This window comes from Oryx dammah, unplaced genomic scaffold (genome assembly GCF_014754425.2).
Source record: "Oryx dammah isolate SB20612 unplaced genomic scaffold, SCBI_Odam_1.1 HiC_scaffold_3, whole genome shotgun sequence".
NCBI lineage: Eukaryota > Metazoa > Chordata > Mammalia > Artiodactyla > Bovidae > Oryx > Oryx dammah.
In genome coordinates this window covers 24,079,315-24,097,414 of record NW_024070187.1, presented here as the reverse complement: position 1 = coordinate 24,097,414, position 18,100 = coordinate 24,079,315, and the positions used below count along the sequence as shown (strand labels likewise).

General features: G+C 38.6%; 1 protein-coding gene across 1 annotated transcript; it reads right to left on the bottom strand.

Annotated features, from left to right (window-relative positions):
* Nucleotides 1-1,464: 1,464 nt before the first annotated feature.
* DDIT4L (DNA damage inducible transcript 4 like) lies at nt 1,465-6,558 on the bottom strand. Its single transcript, XM_040237789.1, has 3 exons — nt 6,386-6,558; nt 5,942-6,081; nt 1,465-4,072 (listed from the first exon to the last, which is right to left on the bottom strand). The coding sequence occupies exons 2-3, from the start codon at nt 6,030-6,032 to the stop codon at nt 3,582-3,584; spliced, it is 582 nt and encodes a 193-aa protein (XP_040093723.1). The 5' UTR covers nt 6,033-6,081; nt 6,386-6,558; the 3' UTR covers nt 1,465-3,581.
* Nucleotides 6,559-18,100: the final 11,542 nt, after the last annotated feature.

Sequence of the window (18,100 nt, the reverse complement as noted above, 5' to 3'; positions counted from 1 at the left end):
TTTTTTTTTTGTCTGCAATTCATCTTAATTGTGGCACACAGAATCATCTCTAGTTACAGCCTGTGGGGATCTTTCAGTTGGGACTTTTGAACTCTTAGCTGTGACACATGGGATCCAGCTCCCTGACCAGCCACTGGACCACCAGAGGACTCCACAAAGCAGCTTGGTTTTATACCTTGGCTCTCTTGCATAACTTTGGTGTGTTGGGCAAGTTACTTAACCTCTCTGTGTCTGCTCATTTAGCCATAAGATGGAGATGATAATGATCTCATTCCATAGGGCTGATATGAGGAGTAAATGAGATGGTTTATGTAAAGCACCTCGAACAGTTAGGCAGCCTAGAAAGCAAGTCTTATTAAATGTGGGTTATATAGTGTGAGAAACCCGAACTAATAACACATATTTGAGAAGACAGAAAAGATAGGTGGACAAGATTAAAAATTCAAATTGATGAATAATTGTGGAAGTAGAGATACGTTGCTCTAATAGGATATTCTGGTAAAAATTAAAATATATACTGGTCTTACCATCTGACGTATTTGTATCCGGGTATTAGGAAAACTACAGAAAAAGCCTATACACAGTGAGTTTTTTTTTTTTTTTTTTTTTATGACAGTAGCCAAAGGAGCTTAAATTATTAATGTCTTCCAGTGAAAAGTATTATTGTATTTGAAAAACTATGACGTGAATGACTCTTTGATACACTAGCCAGTTCAGTTGCTTAGTTGTGTCCGACTCTTTGCGACCCCATGAATCGAAGCACGCCAGGCCTCCCTGTCCATCACCAACTCCCGGAGTTCAAACTCATGTTCATCCAGTCGGTGATGCCATCCAGCCATCTCATCCTCTGTCATCCCCTTCTCCTGACCCCAATCCCTCCCAGCATCAGGGTCTTTTCCAATGAGTCAACTCTTTGCATGAGGTGGCCAGAGTATTGGAGTTTCAGCTTTAGCATCATTCCTTCCAAAGAAATCCCAGGGCTGATCTCCTTCAGAATGGACTGGTTGGATCTCCTTGCAGTCCAAGGGACTCTCAAGAGTCTTCCCCAACACCACAGTTCAAAAGCATCAATTCTTTGGCGCTCAGCTTTCTTCACAGTCCAACTCTCACATCCATACAGACCACTGGAAAAACCACAGCCTTGACCAGACGGACCTTTATTAGCAAAGTAATGTCTCTGCTTTTGAATATGCTATCTAGGTTGGTCATAACTTTTCTTCCAAGGAGTAAGCGTCTTTTAATTTCACGGCTGCAATCACCATCTGCAGTGATTTTGGAGCCCCCCAAAATAAAGTCTGACACATAAGCACATGCAATTTACAACTAGAATGTTATAATGAAGGGTACAAATAGCCTTTGTCAAATGGAGATAAATACTTGTTCTAAAAGCTTCCCTCAAATACTGTCAAATATATTTTAAGGTGATCATTGCATAACTCAGAAAAAACAAAGTGGACAAGAGAATTAAAAATATATGCTACTTTATTGTCAAAATTGACAAACTTAATTTCCTTTAACAGGAATATTAATTTAATGGTCTCTATAAAGCCATCACTATTTTGTGAGTATAAAAGACAAGAGGGTCAAAGACAACTGTTAGTGGGAAAAGGACAACAATTCTACATGCAGGCCAGATTCCTCACCCACAGAATCACAATGACCTTCAGAGCCCTAGGCAATAACAGACATGCAATACCAACTCAACTGATCTTGGCCCAGTCTGGTAAGATTCGCTTTGTACTATCTTTCCAAGCACTTGAAGAGTTCCGTTTGTTGGAACACTTGCTGATTTGAATAGTGAAATTTTAGATCATTTATGGGATTAGAAACAGGACCACACCGGCTTTTGAATTACACTAGGATGAAGCTGGAGAAGGTAATGGCAACCCACTCCAGTGTTCTTGCCTGGAGAATCCCAGGGACGGGGGAGCCTGGTGGGCTGCTGTCTATGGGGTTGCACAGAGTTGGACATGACTGAGGCGACTTAGCAGCAGCAGGATGAAGCCACGGTCCCTACAATGCTGGCCTCAGGTATGTAAAGTCCTGCCAATAGCTTGGGCAGGAGATCGAAATAAGCTCCTTATCCACGACCGACAGCAAGGATGTGAAGGTCTTCCTGAACGAACATTATAATGTGGAGGCTATGCTTTCTCCTTAGCGTCAAAAGATAAAGATCTAGCTAGTTGGAACAAGAGAAAAAAAATAAAGGCTTTTATTGTTCCCTTGAGACAGGTGTCCAAGGATGAAGAAAGCTGGGTGTGCATGCACTGGTTATCCAGATCACAATTTTCATTCTCTGGTCTGTACTATAAACCAGATGTGTGTGTGCACCAAGTCGCTTTGGTAATGTCCAATTCTGTGTGACCCCATGGACTGTAGGCTTCCAGGCTCTTCTGTCCATGGGATTCTCCAGGCAAGAATACTGGAGTGGGTTGCCATGCCCTCCTCCAGGAGATCTTCCCAATCCAGGGATTAAACTCAAGTCTTTTATGTCTTAAGCATTGGCAGGTGGGTTCTTTACCACTAGTACCACCTGGGAAGCCCAGATATCCATAGCCAAAGGAGACCTTGTAAATAGGCCCATCTTAAAAATTAAAAGTAATGGTGTGCAGCTATCTTTGAAGTTTCAGGTTAAGGAAGTTTCCTTCAGTTCCCAGGAAAGGCCAAGGATGAGATAACACTGATATGTTGAGATGGTGATATCTGAGATTAAGTATATGTAAAAGTAAAATGAAGCTAGATTATCAAGTGAATGAGAAAGGAACCTGAACTCACTTATCCTTGTATACACTCACCACTCACTCAATAGAAGAGGAATCAACTACATGCAAAAAAATCAGCATTTTCCATTTTCCTAGTTTAAAGATAAATACTTATGAACTAGAAAAACTGAGCAGGTATTGTACCATATTATTTAAAACAATACTGTGGTTACTGAAATGGTAGCTCAAGTTTTTGCCATCTCTTTGAAACAGAAGAGTGGAGAGGATGCAAAGAAACAGCAGTTTGTAACTCTGTTCTCAATGTAAGATTCCTTATTCACTTTTGCATGAAGTTAGGATCTAATTAAGCTCACCCACTTGATTAATTTTATCCTCCTGTATAAGAACTCTTCAAATCTGAGTAGGGGCAGGAAATGTGTAGTATGGGCTTTTGGAAATTTCGATGGGCTAAAAAGCATTCATATAAGATTCTGTGATTGAGAGGATCATACTGAAAACTTATAGAAAAAAAGCCATATGAAAATCAAACTAGGCAAAGTGGGTTTCTACAGTCTATTAGCAAGACTACCTGGAAAACTTGTGGAGTCAAATAAAAAACTAAAGTGTATTGCTTCTTTTCTTATTCTATTCCATTCCATTTTATAAAAACTGTGGTAAATGCAGACAATGTACTGGTCATTTCTCAATAGCCCCAAATAAGCCCTTCAGCTGGGATGGCTGTGAATATGAAACATAAGGAAGATGATTTCAGTTTGGTGTGCCTTGCGGAGAGCAGGCAAGGCAAGCTACAATGACTTTGGGCGGCTGTGAAGTTTTTATTACCCAATCATAAAAAGGACTCTTTCAAGTGCTTCCCTTTTAGCACTCTTCAATGACTGTTGTGCCAATCAAAGAGTAAAGCTTTTTCTTAACAAGTCGGAATCCTGAGCTCAGGATCAGAGTTCGCCTGAGGCCAGAGGAGAAGCGACCTCGACTAAAGAAAAAATCCCTGAAGCTCGTCCATGAGCAGTTCTCCTGCTTAAACACCAGGGTGAGCTCAAAGGTGGGCACCACGCTAGAATCACACACAATCCTATCCAGCTTTTTACATACATTTTCAATTTCCAAGTTCACGTGCATAACACAGCCCCGCAGACCACAGGGCTCTGTGGAGGAAAGTCTCAGGACGTCTTGAGCAATCCTCTGGGTCAGTTTCTCAGGAACAAGGACTCTGGAGCAGCCAAGTTTGGTGTGCTTAGATTTGGACAGACAGTTCTCCAGCATTTTAACCAAACTCTGGCAAGTTGTCTCCTCAAATACCACCTCATTGAGGTTGGGCTCAGGAACAACATAATCCCAGTAGTCAAAATCTGTGGAAAATGGAAGTTTAAGATTAAAACAAACAAACAAACAAACCCAGGAGCAGGAAAAACACACCCAGATTTGGCAACACTGTTTATTTCTATCTATCAGATCTACTTGTTCTAACATTTGTTTGGAAGTCATTTGATCTCACTTTGCTGTTAACTTTCTGAGTAACAAAGCAAATCAACTGACCTGACACTGAAAGTTCATCTATGAAATAAAGGTTTTGATAAATAGGGTAGGTAGCCTATAACCATTTTTTAATAAACTTACATGTGAGTACACACACACAATCTTAAAGACTATGTAACCAAATCTATTCATGGCTATTTTAGAATACTAGTGATTTTCTTTTCTATCTTGCTTCCTGATTTGCTTATGGGGGGTTTCAAGTTTCCCTTTATAGAGACTATGCATTAAGTTTGGACTAAAAATGTTAATAATATTTTTGGACTAAGGATTATTACTTTCTAAGAATTCATTTATTTATTCTTGTAAAACTTTTTTTTTTTGCTATTATTCTTTAGTGATGAACTTAAAATGACCTTGATGATGAGCTATATTAAACATCAATTAAATTTGTGTTTTCTTTAAAAGTCTTTACTGGAATAACCTGTAGATCCCAATTTTAGCTTCAACCTCTTAGATTAAAAATTGCCCACAGAGAAGACTTCTGAGGTTCGCAAGGATATTTATAACTGGCTGGGTGGGTTTTTTTTTTTTTGAGCCAAGCAAAACAAAATAGTCCTAGGAAAACAAAATTAGATTTGCTCAAAGGAAAAGAGATAGCTCTGCATTTGGTCACCTACCTTCCAAATTAATCCTACCCCTTGGCAGGATGCCACACCACACACGCAGTCAACTGAGCAGGTCACAGGCAGATGCCCTGTGGGCTCCCTGCCTGAAGCCTTCTGCATCTTTGTTGGCTGCGACATAACCTATACACTTAGATCACTGTGTGTTTTTGTTTTTTTTAATAAATAAAACAAATGCACTCCAAATTATAAGGCTCTTTTTTTAAAAAAAAATCTATGTTGAAGACAGAGAATTTTAGAGCTTTGGCTTATAAAATTAGATCATCAACCACTTCACCTTCTAAATGAGGAAGGCCCAACAATCTTAAGCAATTGATCTACGTCCACACAGATTCTTAGTGGCAGCACAGCATGTTAATTTAGACACTGTTGTTTAAAATTACAAGACAATATGTCCAGCATCACTGCAGTTTTAAAGCTTCCCTTTGGCATTAGAAAATGAAATAATAGGTATATCCACAAATAGAATACTACTCAGCAACCAAAATGAACACATACTGATAGAATCAACAGCATGGAATGGATCTCAAAATCATTAGGCGGTGGGAAAGAAACCAGATACAAAGAGTACATATTACACGCTCCATTTGCATGTAGTTCTAGAGATAAAAATAATCTATAGTGACAAAAAGCAGATCAGTGTTTCCCTGGAGACAGGGGAGAGGTAGAGTGGGTAGAGCAAATGGGTATGTGGGGCTTTGGGGGCAGAAGGTGATGGTACTACTTACACAGGTGAATACATCTGTCAAAACACACATAACTGTATACTTAAAATTCACCATAACTTCACAACCATGTAGGGTAGGGGCCTGTATAGTTTTTAATCCCAAGGAGTCTATCGGCCACAGACTAGACCAGGTAGCCCTTGGGATTTTATTTTTTGCTTCTTTCGAATTCTATCATAGACAGAAGATGCTGTTTTAAAGAATCTCTTTAAGATGGATTTTATCGCATCTCCAAAATTCAAGGAGAGGGTCCACACGGCTTGCCCGCTAATCTCAATCCATCCAGGGAATGAGGCCTTTGGAGGGAAGAGAGGTAGGCGGTTGGGAAACTCACCATTTAGCAGGCTCCCCGGGTGGAAGCCATGGTCCAGCAACTCTGAAATGCTGGCCGGGTTCTTACTGCTCAAGCTGCCAGTTGCAACCATGGTCAACGGCTGTGTTTCCCTCGCGGGGCGGAACGGCCTGTCCGGGGCGCTAGAAAAAGGAGGCAAGAAGGACAGATTTGCAAAAGCAAGCAAGACGTGCAGGAGTTCCTAAAATGCCCAGCGTCCCCGGAGCGAACAAGGCGAGGCATTCATTTTCCAAAGGGGTGGAATCGGCCTCTGCAACTCAGGTTCACAAAACCCTGGGAGCAAAGACGCCAACTAACAGCCACAATCTTCAACTAACTCAAAGTTGGCAAAACTCGGAACCGATTCGCGCCGCGGAGCTCACCCCTGAGCCCAGAGGAGCGGAGCCCCCGCCCCCATTCCTCCCACCCAGGCAGTCCCGGCCTCACTTGCTGGGGGTGCGCCCGGGCCGACGTGCTCGCTGGTCCAGCAGCGGGTAAATCGAGGCCGGCCCGGTCTTCAGGAACCCCCTCCCTCGGGGGCTCAGTGACCTGCGGGCCCAGGCAGCCACCGGCACCTTGCTCGTTCCCTGCCCCGCCGGTTCAGGCTCCACTAAGCTGCATCGCCGCGGGGGCTGCGAGCATTTTATATGCCCAGCCTCCTCACCCGGCCCCGGCCCGCCCACCTGCACCGCCCCGCCCCGGGCCCGCGCCCCGCCTCCCCGGGGTCAGGTTGCATCTCCACCCGCACACTTCCAGCAGCCCCAGGCGAGCCGCTGGGAGTTAAGGAAAAGTTTGCGGTAGGGTTGACACCTGTTGTTTTTTGGGTGGGCCACGGGTCACCACGAGTGCAATCCTGGGTGCACGACTCGCCCCAAACTGATCGCTCGCCTCCGCCACCAACCTGGATTCTTGGGTGCGACCCCTCTCCCCAAGCGTGTGCACACGCACTCACGCTCCTGATGGCCTTGGTGAGGTTCTGTCCCGGGGAAGCGGGAAGCTTTCTGACTTTGTCTATGACCGTGACCCGAGTCTTTGCTCTGACATGCCGAACACTGTACTTAAATATGTTTAGCTGTTCAACGGGCACCATTTATGCACTCAGTGCTGGCCTCTGACGGAATTAATTCTAATTCGCTTCGCGTCCCAAGGTTTCTGTACTCTCCTTTCCCGCACGCGGTCAGCTCTAGCTTGCCTTCCCGCATCCGAGGCTCCCCAGCCTGGGGTCTTCTCGGCACCTTCCTAGCGTTTCATCTATGACTAATGCGTTTTCTCCGGGAGAAGGGTGAGCCTGTTACTCTTCTAATTAGACCTGGCTCCAGAGAGCCAGCAGCTTGAATGAAGGGGAGTTTGCCAAGAAACTAAACAAAACCTTTAGTTGGTAGTTTTATTCCTAGTTTTTTTTTTTTTTTAACAGAATCTCCATAGTGGCGGTATCAATTTACATTTCCTCCAACAATGCAAGAGGGTTTCCTTTTCTTCACACCCTCTCTGGCATTATTGTTTGTTTATTTTTTTGATGGTGACCATTCAAACCAGTGTGAGGTGATACTCCATTGTAGTTTTGATTTGCATTTCTCTGATAATGAATGCTGGTGAGCACACTTTTCCTGTGTTTCTTAGCCATCTGTATGTCTTCTTCAGAGAAATGTCTGTTTAGGTCTTCCGCCCTTCCTGCAATTAAAAAAAAAAAATTAGTGGGGTTTTAGCTGCTTCCGCTGCCCGTCTAGGTTTCTGGGAGCAGTTGTGGTTCTCAGAGACTGAAGTTCCTGGCCAGCCCCATTAGGGGAAGGAACTTGGGCATGGACAGTCCTGAGGGGCTTGAGGGAATGAAGATACAGTGTTTCATATCCCTGTGAAGGTTGATGTCCTGTTCTGAACCTGAGCGCACAGTGGAACAGAGGAGTGGGGCAGGGTCAACACCCTGGCACAAGCCATCAGCAAGAAGCTACACGTTCTGTGTTCTTCCACAGTGCCTAGGCCTGCCTGTTCACTCTGGTGTGCCAGTAGGAGATGATCTGGTTGGAGGGAGCTTTCCCAATGACAGTGGTGGGTCAGGAGAGGAAACGGAGGGGATGCTTCAGGGAGAAGATCTACACGTAGGAGGTGCTTCCCTTGGCTCTCAATCCTGTTACCTACAAGGATCTGTGTATGTTAGGGCCTTGAGAAGCAGTTTCAGCTGGCCAGACTGAAAACCCTTCTGAAGTAAAACAACAGCAGAAGGGGTAAGGAAGGTGTGAGAAACAGATCAGTAGAAGGACACTGGGAGGCAGAGCAGCAGAAAGCCAGCTCGACAGTCCATTTTTAACTGGGCTTAGGCAGCTGTGTGCTGCCTGAAGGTCAGGGAGCCAAGGGAGGAGATGCTGATAGGCAGATTTCCACTTCTACTTCAGCAATAGAAAAGGGCCAAATAGACAAGCCAGTTTAAGCCAAACACTTGCAGTGGCAAGTGTGGTCAGGACCAATGGATGGTCAAGTCGGGGAGGGCAGCTGCCTGGCAGCTGGGGGTAGGGTCAGGACACTACCCTCCTTATCTGGGTGGCATTGCTAATGAGGCTAACCTGCTTCTAAGGAGAGTAATTCGGATTGATATAAAAGGTGATGTGAACCTATACTAGTGAAGTAAAGAAATGGCCCGTTTCAGTTTCCTTAGGGTGTTTAGGCATATGGCTTCTCAAGTGGCTCAGTGGTAAAGAATCTGCCTGCCAAGCAAGAGACGCTGGTTAGAGATCCCTGGGTGGGGAAGATCCCCTGGAGGAGGAAACAGCAACTCACTCCAGTATTCTTGTCTGGAGAATTCCATGGACAGAGGAGCCTGGAGGGTTATAGTACGTGGGTTTGCAAAGAATCAAGACACTGAGTCACTGAGCACGCACGCATAAATTAAGTACTCCCAAAGGGCCAGAAAGATTATTGAACCTTATAGCAGCTACTCTCAGCTCACCTGAGTAACCGAAATTTTGCCAAGTCCTTGGGGATTTTACCACAGAAAATAATTTACTTATGTATGAAAGATGAATAGTGTAATTTTTTAGCTGAAAGGGTCTTGCTTTCAGAAATTATAGAACATAAGAAATTACTGATATAGAACACAGTTCCTGGGATAATGAGTGGAGATTGTCTTTTAAAAATCTACTTAAAAAGGTAAAAAATCCATTCTGTCTCTGGTTTGCATGTTTTCAGGGTTAAATGAACAGAGATAATTTTTCCAAAGGAACTGTAGAACAGAATTGGGAAAAACTATTAATAAATGCCACAATAGTCTTGTCACGAGATAGCGTGTTAGAGTTTGTACTGTTGTGAATACGCTTAATTGCTTATAACTGAAAGTTGATCACATTGGCGAACCTCGGGTGTTTACCAGATACAGTGATGAAGTTTATTTCATTGCTGGTTTGTTATATCCTTTCTAATTAACATTATAAAGATAGTGAGGGTGCTTACTGGAAATAACCATTGTATATGAAGAGAAAATCTAATTGATTAAATAATTGATTAACTTTCATACACCAGTGTACTATAACAAGCTACCAAAATCATAAGCAAGGACTTTAACTTAAGCACGCTTGCTTTTTTATTACTATAATTTACTTATCTGTCTTCCCACAAAAAAGAGAAAGAGCAGCAATGAATGGCAACAGTATACTCATCTGATGCATACACAAATATTTAAGTTCCATGCTTCCTCGTGTATAAATATAGTATTTATAATATCACTGCTTACATAAAGTGCAACTTTAAACTACCAGCAGTTTTGTAAAAAACACAGACAATATGATGTTTTAATGTATTGTTATAGGAAATACTGGTGTCTTGTGCATTTGTGATTTAGAGTGTTGAATATTTATTACTTGTTTTGCCAGCCCGTTTTCTCTTTGTATCCAATGTGTACCATTGTCCCTGAGCTCTTACTAATACATTTACATTCAGTGCATTGCTTATTTCATTTCATAAACTATGACACCAGAGGGGAAAATGACTGTGTTTCTTAATCTGTACAATGGATTCAGGGAGGATTTACAGAATATGAAAGTTGATCTGTGCAATATCCAAAGCCCCTTATCAAACTCATAGAGTTGTTGTGAGGATTAAAAGAGAAACCCTTATAATCAATTTAAAATATTATCCCTTTTTTAATAAAATAAATTTGAGATCTTTGATTTCACACTGTCTCTGGCTTTCCTTGGTTGTGCTAAATTCTAACCCTCATGTGAGGTCTTAGAACAGAGCCTGTTAGACAGCAAGTACTTAATAAGTGATAGTTATTGTTGTTGCTTTTATTGTTATCTTGAAATTGTAGTTTTCTGGTTCAATGAAGTCAATGTTAGAGGGGCTACATGGGGTTAGAGAAGTATTGCTAAGGTAGAACACAATTTATGGTCTTTAATGTTTTTAGGAAATCTAGAAAATATTTGCCACTGATTAGGAAGACCTTTTTTATTAGAATATGTGCATAACTGTTTTGGGGAGTGGTGAAGGAGATCTCCCAATGATATGTAAGAAAATATTGTGGATAAAAAGTTACCTGATTAATGCTTCATAATCTAGAAAATGGTTTCCTGGAAAAAAATAAAATTTATAGACATTTAGAATCATTGACTGTAAAACCATCCAGTTGTGTCAAGATAAGTATGACATTCTGGATGAGATAGTTCATCATTATTTTTATTTGTCTTTAAGGATGTTCCACCCAATAAAATTTCCATTTCATCATTAAATATGCAATATGAGTTATTCTATGATATATTGAAAGATTTTCCATTAAGTAACATGGAGACTTTGTTAAGTACAAGGCAAAAAAAGGTCCAATATAAAATAATATAATATCTACTGCTGCTAAAAGCTGAGAGAATTTTCCAGTAGCAGAAGGCTTCACTTCTCTAAATTCAAGCAGAGAAATGGTTCCCATAGTGACTTATCTCTTAAAATAGTTGTATGACTTTTTTCTCCTAATAAACAATGGAATGTATTATCTCCTTTTAAATAAAGCAAGTTGATATGTTTAAATGCACAGAGTCTCTACTTTTCCTTAATTATGCAAAAGTTTCAAATTCAGGTGCCTCCATAAGGGAATGTAAGCCAAGAATGTGGAGTAGGTCCTTGACATTTTTCTAGGGATGCAACTTAAAACCTTGGCAAGCCCCAAATTTGAGAATACCAGAATGTCATACCTTTTCTTTGGAATTCTTATAAATAAAGCTATGCATTCATGTAGGTGCTGGTCCTTCATTGTTCCCCCTTCCTTTGCCAGCCTATTGTCCTATTCTGGTGGACGAGCTTTGAACAGCTTTTGTTGTTCACATTTGTTTCCCAGAAAAGTTATAATTTGCTTCATGGCATCAATTTGGGGGATAGTATGAGAAGAGAATTAAATCCCAAGAATGCCCAATGGACTAGATGGGGTTTCTGCAGAGTGGCCTTTAGAATATATCTGATCCCAATTTTGCAGATGCCAAGTATATTAAAATGAAAAAGCTTGACGAAGTCACAGAGAGGGTCCAGTTTTTGATATTTATGGTGTAGTAGTTAAACACATGGACTGTGGAGCCTGACTGTTTAGGTGCATATCCCAGCAATGACACAGACTAGCTGTATAGACATCAGTAAAGTCTTTAACGTTTCTGTGACTCCATTTCTGTGTTTAAAATGGGAATTGTAATAACTTTACCTTATGAAGGGCCTTTGTGGGGATTAAATGAGTTAGTACACAATGGACTCAATAAACATCAGCCATGATTATAACTGTGTATTTTGCTCTGATCTTGAAAAATCCCAATGCCCCAGTGATCTTGTTATGAAAAGGTAGCTTGAAGAGTGTGACGTCTGTTTAAGGTGTGTATAAAAGTGTATCTTTGTTACATATTCATTCATTGGTTGGTTGACATTCAGAAGTATTTACTGAATATTGATTCTCTGCCAGGCACAGAGAATGCAAGAGTCTCTATATCCTAGAGATTGTAGTTTAGAAAGATGTGCAGACAAATAAATATAAGATTACAATTAATGAGCCAAGTTAGGGGAGTTACAGTGCACTGTGGCAGTGCAATGATATAAGCATTAATATGTTCTGAAGGAGGTTTTATAGCGTTGCTAGTCACCTTGTTTCATGGACCAGTAGCATGAACATCACTTAGGAGCTCCTAAGAAATGCAGAACCTCAGTCCTCAATCCAACTCAAACAGAATCTGCTTTTTAAAAAGACTCCTAGGTGATTCATATGGTATGCAATTAAATTCTGGGAAGCTCTGCTTTTTAAAAAATGTATTTATTTATTTGGCTGTATCAAGTCTTAGTTGCAGCATGTGAAATCTTTAATTGCAGCATACGAACTCTTAACTGTGGCATAGGGGATCTAGTTTCCTGACCAGGGATGGAACATGGGCTCCCTGCTTTGGGAGCATGGAGTCTTAGCCACTGGACTATCAGGAAAGTCCTGGGAAGCTGTGCTTTTAATTAAAGAGAAACAATAAGATGATCTAAGTATTTGTAACACTTTTTCTGGGCCAATTAATAAAGTATTTATTGAGTTCCTACTCTATAATAAGGCCTGGCCTTGATGAAAGGTGGTTCCCAGCTGGGCAAATGTTTGTGGAGTCTCCATAGCTCCTACTGGCCATCATGGCCTTGGGCTTGGCTGAAGAAATCATGCACAGCTATGAATAATAGTATAGAAAAGTAAAATCCTGTTGAATAAACTTGACACACTGTCAAACTCTAAATTGTTTTGAATCTTGATGAAATGGAATCCAGTTATGTAAAAAAAGAAATGGGCTTACACCGTAAAATGTATTTAAAATGATTGATTGGTAGAATGTTGAATTTGGAAACAACAAATTTGGAAGGAAGAGAGTAGTATAGAAAGATATATGTCTTATTACCTCCAAATTTACTGGAGAGGGTAAGTACAGTTATGTAAGTTTTCATCTCTTCTTTTGTAATCATATCATAAAATATACTTTAAAACATTGACTTGGTGTTTTGAAATATTGTGCTGTGGTTAAGAACTATTTTAATAAATGATATACAGTAACAGAGGTTCTAAATCATAAATTGCTGAAGCAGCCTTTTGGGAGATGTCAATATACCTGGACACACACTGAAGTACATTCAGTTGTGTGACATTACTGATGCATTGTATCAAGTTGAGCAATAAGTGGTACTTAGAAAATTATTTATAGCAATGCTTAATTACTTTGGCAGTAGATTTAGATGTCCACATGCTAAAAGCAAGACAGTGCTCACCTCCATATGTGGAGGGGAACAGCACACCTCAGTGATTTGACTAAAGGCTGTGACTCAGTCAGGCTAGGCTTCAAATCCTGGATCTGCCACAGACAGGCATCCTGAAATTAACTGAAATCCTCTGAATGTCAGCCTCCTCATCTGTATTGTAGAACATTCATTCAATGAAACAACATATGGTACATTTCTGGCAACACAATTTATACATATGAAGAGCTCAGTCAAAGGTGGCCATTCTAAACACACATGGCTTATTTGAATTGCACATGTAAGTAAAAGCACGTTCTATTTAAGCAACTAATTTGCCGTGTGCTGTGTTGGGTTTTGCAGGATGTAGTAAATTTTACTTTGCAGATAATGGATAATAAAGGGTATATTAGTGGGAGAATTAGAAGACCTGGCCCCACATACAGCTTTCACATGGACTTGGTCTCTGACCTGGGCACAGGATAAGTTAGCAGAATCACCTAGAAGTATTGAAAAACTAAAAAGAGATTCACCCAGCCGGGAGGAGGAGAGAGTTATTTATGGATTCCAGAGCAATAGAGACTAAGGTCTGACTTTTTGGCAGTGTCTAGCGGGCAGCAGATACTACAGAGGCACTGGGCAGAGTTCCCATATTTGAAAAAGATTCTCGCTGCACCCTGAGGACCATTCAGAGCAGTAGGAAATGGCCAGATCTGATGGATGCTGATGGCACAAGTGATGGACATGCTGTGGGCAAACAATGACTAGAGGGAGGCTGTCTTCATCCCCACTCCACTCCTGGAACCTCAACATTGCACAGAATTCACCATCTTTGACATAAGCATTGGGTCTATGGAGTGGGGGGATGAGTATGGTGAGGGGAAGTGGGACTGAAATTAAAGTAACCTACTTCTTGGTGGAATAAAGCATAAATATCAGATGCTAAGCTAAACAGTAAACAAAAAAGCAGTAATATTGCTTAGTTATACTTCTAAAAATATGTTAATTTTTTGTTTCATTCAATTTACACATCATAATGTGGTTTTCTTGGACACTCTACTTTTAGCATTTATATCTAATGTAAGAGTTCCATTTCCAGTGCACAGTTACTATGAAAACTCCATAAATAAGAAATGTATTGATATTTTCTAAATCAGTAATCTATTTTAAATACACATTACAAAGATATAAGCCTTGTAAGAAATTATGTAGGTAGAATCTTACAAGTTTAATTGTAAAAATTAGTTTTAAAATAATGATCTTTACACTTTTATCTTACTCTTAAGTAACCTAGGGGAAGTATTACTGAGGTGGGTCCAGAAAACTCAAAATGCATTAAATAACAAAGTTAACAAAGTATAATTGACTTTATAATCAATTTAAAAGCTGCAAAGTGAAAAATCAAATTCCTGTTGCTACTTCTCATTCGTACCATTTTTTGTACCCCCTGCCTGGAAGTAACCACTTTTATTAGTTTTTATGCATTCTTCTAGAATTTCTTTATGGAAATACAAGCATATACTAATATATATTCTCATTTTCACTTTTTCACTCTAAAGGAAAAACTATATGTTCTTCTCATTGCCTTTTTGCACTGAATATAAAACTTAAGAATTCTTTCTGTATGAACTTATAATTATTCTCTCTAGCCTATAAAGTAGTAGTGTTCTGCCTTATAGATTTTCATCTTACCTGTACATTACAAGGGATATTTTGATTATTGATAGATATTTTACAGTTACATACAATTCTTTAATGAATCATCTTATTCAGAAGTCACTTTGAATGTGGGAAAGATTAAGATAAATTCTAGAGGAGGGGCTTTTGAAACCAAAGACAAATATGCAAAATATAGTTTTGAAAGATCTTGATCAATTATCTTTTTCAGAGGTTGTACAGTTTTGGGGACCCACCAATAAAGTATGAGAATTTCTCTTCTTACAGACTCTCCAACATTTGTTCACTTCATAAATATTTTAAGCATTTACTATGCCTTTTTATATAGTTTTAACATGCTCTGAAAACCTATTGGCTGGGAGTTGCAATTTCATTCATTCGTGGTAGGAAGTGTGTTGTCCTACTTTGAAAAGGGAGAAACTGTAAGTGGAATGTATTAATCACAATTCTCAGGAAAAACTAGAAATATATCAAAGTTTTCCTAATTCCTAGTTTTGGAAAAGTATTAGGGCTGTATCTACAATGATTATTATAACTTCACTGGTTGGTCCGTTAAGGCAGCACAAGTTTTTTTTTTTTTCCTTCTATAGTTCCATTTGTACTGAATTTTCAATCAAATGTTATGGTTATGTATTTTGGTTATGTAAGGACATTGCTATGTTTATTGAGGCCAAAGTTCCTTTGGTTTCTTTTAAGGAGAAAATCTTCATTTAAAAAGAGAAAGACATCTTTTTAAACATAAAATTTACAAATTGCCTGTATTTTTATTTCAATGTTCAAATAATTCAATAACATTTCCCTCTTTAACCACTGCAAAATTATAACTCATGGTAGAATATTCAGTTAAACGAAATTTGGTACATCAGATGTCTGTGGATGTAACAGACATCTGATGAATACTCTTCTGTACTCAATATGGTACTCATATTGAGTACAGAAGAGATCGTGGGTTCAAGTGCAGGTTTGAGAGTGTTCTAGGTCTGCTCTAATTGATAGCCGCTACACACATATTGTATTGAGCACTTTAAAATGTGACTAATCCAAAGTGAGCTGTGTAAAATACACACCAGATTTCAAAGATTTAATTGAATATAAAGAATGCAAAACATCTCATTAATAATTACAATATTACGTCTGTTACATGTTGAAGTAGTAAGATTTTTATATATTGGATTAAAGAAAATATCAAAATTAATTTCACTTCTTTTTAGAATTTTTTTAACATAACTACTAGAAAATTAAAATACTATATGTGGTTTGCAGTCATTGTTCACCTTAAGAAATACAAGGCAATACTATTCTAGATCTTCGCCACTTCACCTTAAAAAAGGAAGCATAGTAGCTTCTTTGCATATAAATGAGGATGTGAAAATTCTTTTTTTTAATTTGAAGTATAGTTGTTTTACAATATTGTGTTAGTCTCAGGTATACAGCAAAGTGATTTGGTTATAGATATGCTTATATTCTGTTTTCTTGAGGGTTTGAAAATTCTTAAAAGTATACTCTGTAAATGGTAACTATTAAGTTGGGGGATCAGGTTTACTGTGATATACTTTAAATATATTAAAACCTACTCTATTTAGTGTAGCGTTCTCAAATTTTAAACAACTGTTACAGTCATGTACCCACCATTACCACCACAATCAATACAAACAATTCCGTCACCACAAAATATTATTACCTTGTGAGTATTTGTAATCAACCTCTTGCCTGAGGCCCAGCCCTGGTTCAATGAAGTGAACAAGGGCAAACGTTACATATATGGATTCACAGTCTGTAGACTTTTGAGTCTTGTTTCTTTTGCTTAGCATAATTCATTTGAGATTCGTCCAAGTTGTTGTATTAGTAGTTCTTTCCATTTCTGAGTACTATTCAATTGCATATATGTACCACACTTTGTCTGTCCATTTGGAGTTGAAGGCCATTTGGGTTTTTTCCAATTTTTGAGGATTATGAATAAACTCAGTGTATATATTTGCTTACAGATTTGTCTATTAATATACATTATCATTTCTCTTAGATAAGTACCAAGAGACTGGAATTGCTGAGTCATATGGTGTTTGTTTAATTTTATAAGAAGTTGCCAAAATGTTTCCCCAAGTGGTTCCAGTTTTGTACTTCCCCCAGCAATGTATTAATATGAGAATTCCCAGGTGTGCCATACCTTTGCCAAAATATGATACTGTCATTCCTCTGCTTTTTTTCTTTTTAATTTTAGTCCTTCTAATAGGAAGGTAACAGTATCTCATTATGGTATTAATTTTTATTTTCTTCATGACTCATTTTGTTCAAAATCTTTTCATGAGCTTGTCATATGTATATATTATTTGATGAAATATATGTTGGATTTTTTTGCTCATGGCTTTTTAATGGATTTTTTGAGGCTTGAGAGTTCTTTATTATTATTGAGAATTTGAGAGTTCTTATTATTGAGACTTGAGGGTTCTTTATGAATTTGAGATGCAAGTCCCCTATTAGATAGATGCTTTGCAAACATTTTTTACCAGTGTGTAGATTTTTAATTCTTTTAGCAGTGTATTTTGAAAAAAAGTTTTAAGTTATGATAATGTCCAATTTGTCAGTACTTTCATGAGTCATATTTTTGTGTCATATCCAACAATTTCTATATAACTCAAGATTACAACTATTTTTCTCATGTTTTCTTCTAGAAATTTTATAGTTTTACATTTATGTGTATGATCTACTTTGAATTCCTTTTTATATATGATAGATGGCGTGGGTTGAAATTAATTTTTTTTATCTACGGATGCCCAGTTGCTCTAGCATCATTTGTTGGAAAACAATATCCTTAATGGAATTGCCGTTGCATCGTTGTGAAAAGTCAATTGATTATATACATGCCACTTTATTTTTGGTATTTATTGTACTCTATTAATCTATATGCCTGCCTTTTACCAATATCACAAGTCTTGAAAGCAAGTAATGTGAGTCTTCTAATTTTGTTCTTCTCTTTGAAAATTATTTTGGCTTTCTAGTTCCTTTGTGTCTTCATATGAATTTAGAATCAGCTTGTTAATTTCAAAAGAAAATGTCTTCTGGGATTTGATTAGAAATACATTGAATACAGATATGTTTAGAAAAATTTTTTCAACTTTGAGTTTTCCAATAATAAACATGATAAAAGTTCTCCATTTATTTAGGTCTTTGATTTCTTTTTTAAATATCTGTAGTTTTCAGCTTACAGAAACTGCATATATATTTTTAATTTATACATATTACATTTTATGCTATTTTAAAATTTCAAGTTCCAGTTGTTCA

What these genes read in the sequence shown, in the direction of transcription:
- DDIT4L (XM_040237789.1), bottom strand. Translation starts at nt 6,032, where the DNA reads ATGGTTGCAACTGGCAGCTTGAGCAGTAAGAACCCGGCCAGCATTTCA. An exon ending in CCCGGGGAGCCTGCTAAATG is followed by an intron (nt 4,073 to 5,941) that starts GTGAGTTTCCCA and finishes CATTTTCCACAG; the next exon opens with ATTTTGACTACTGGGATTAT.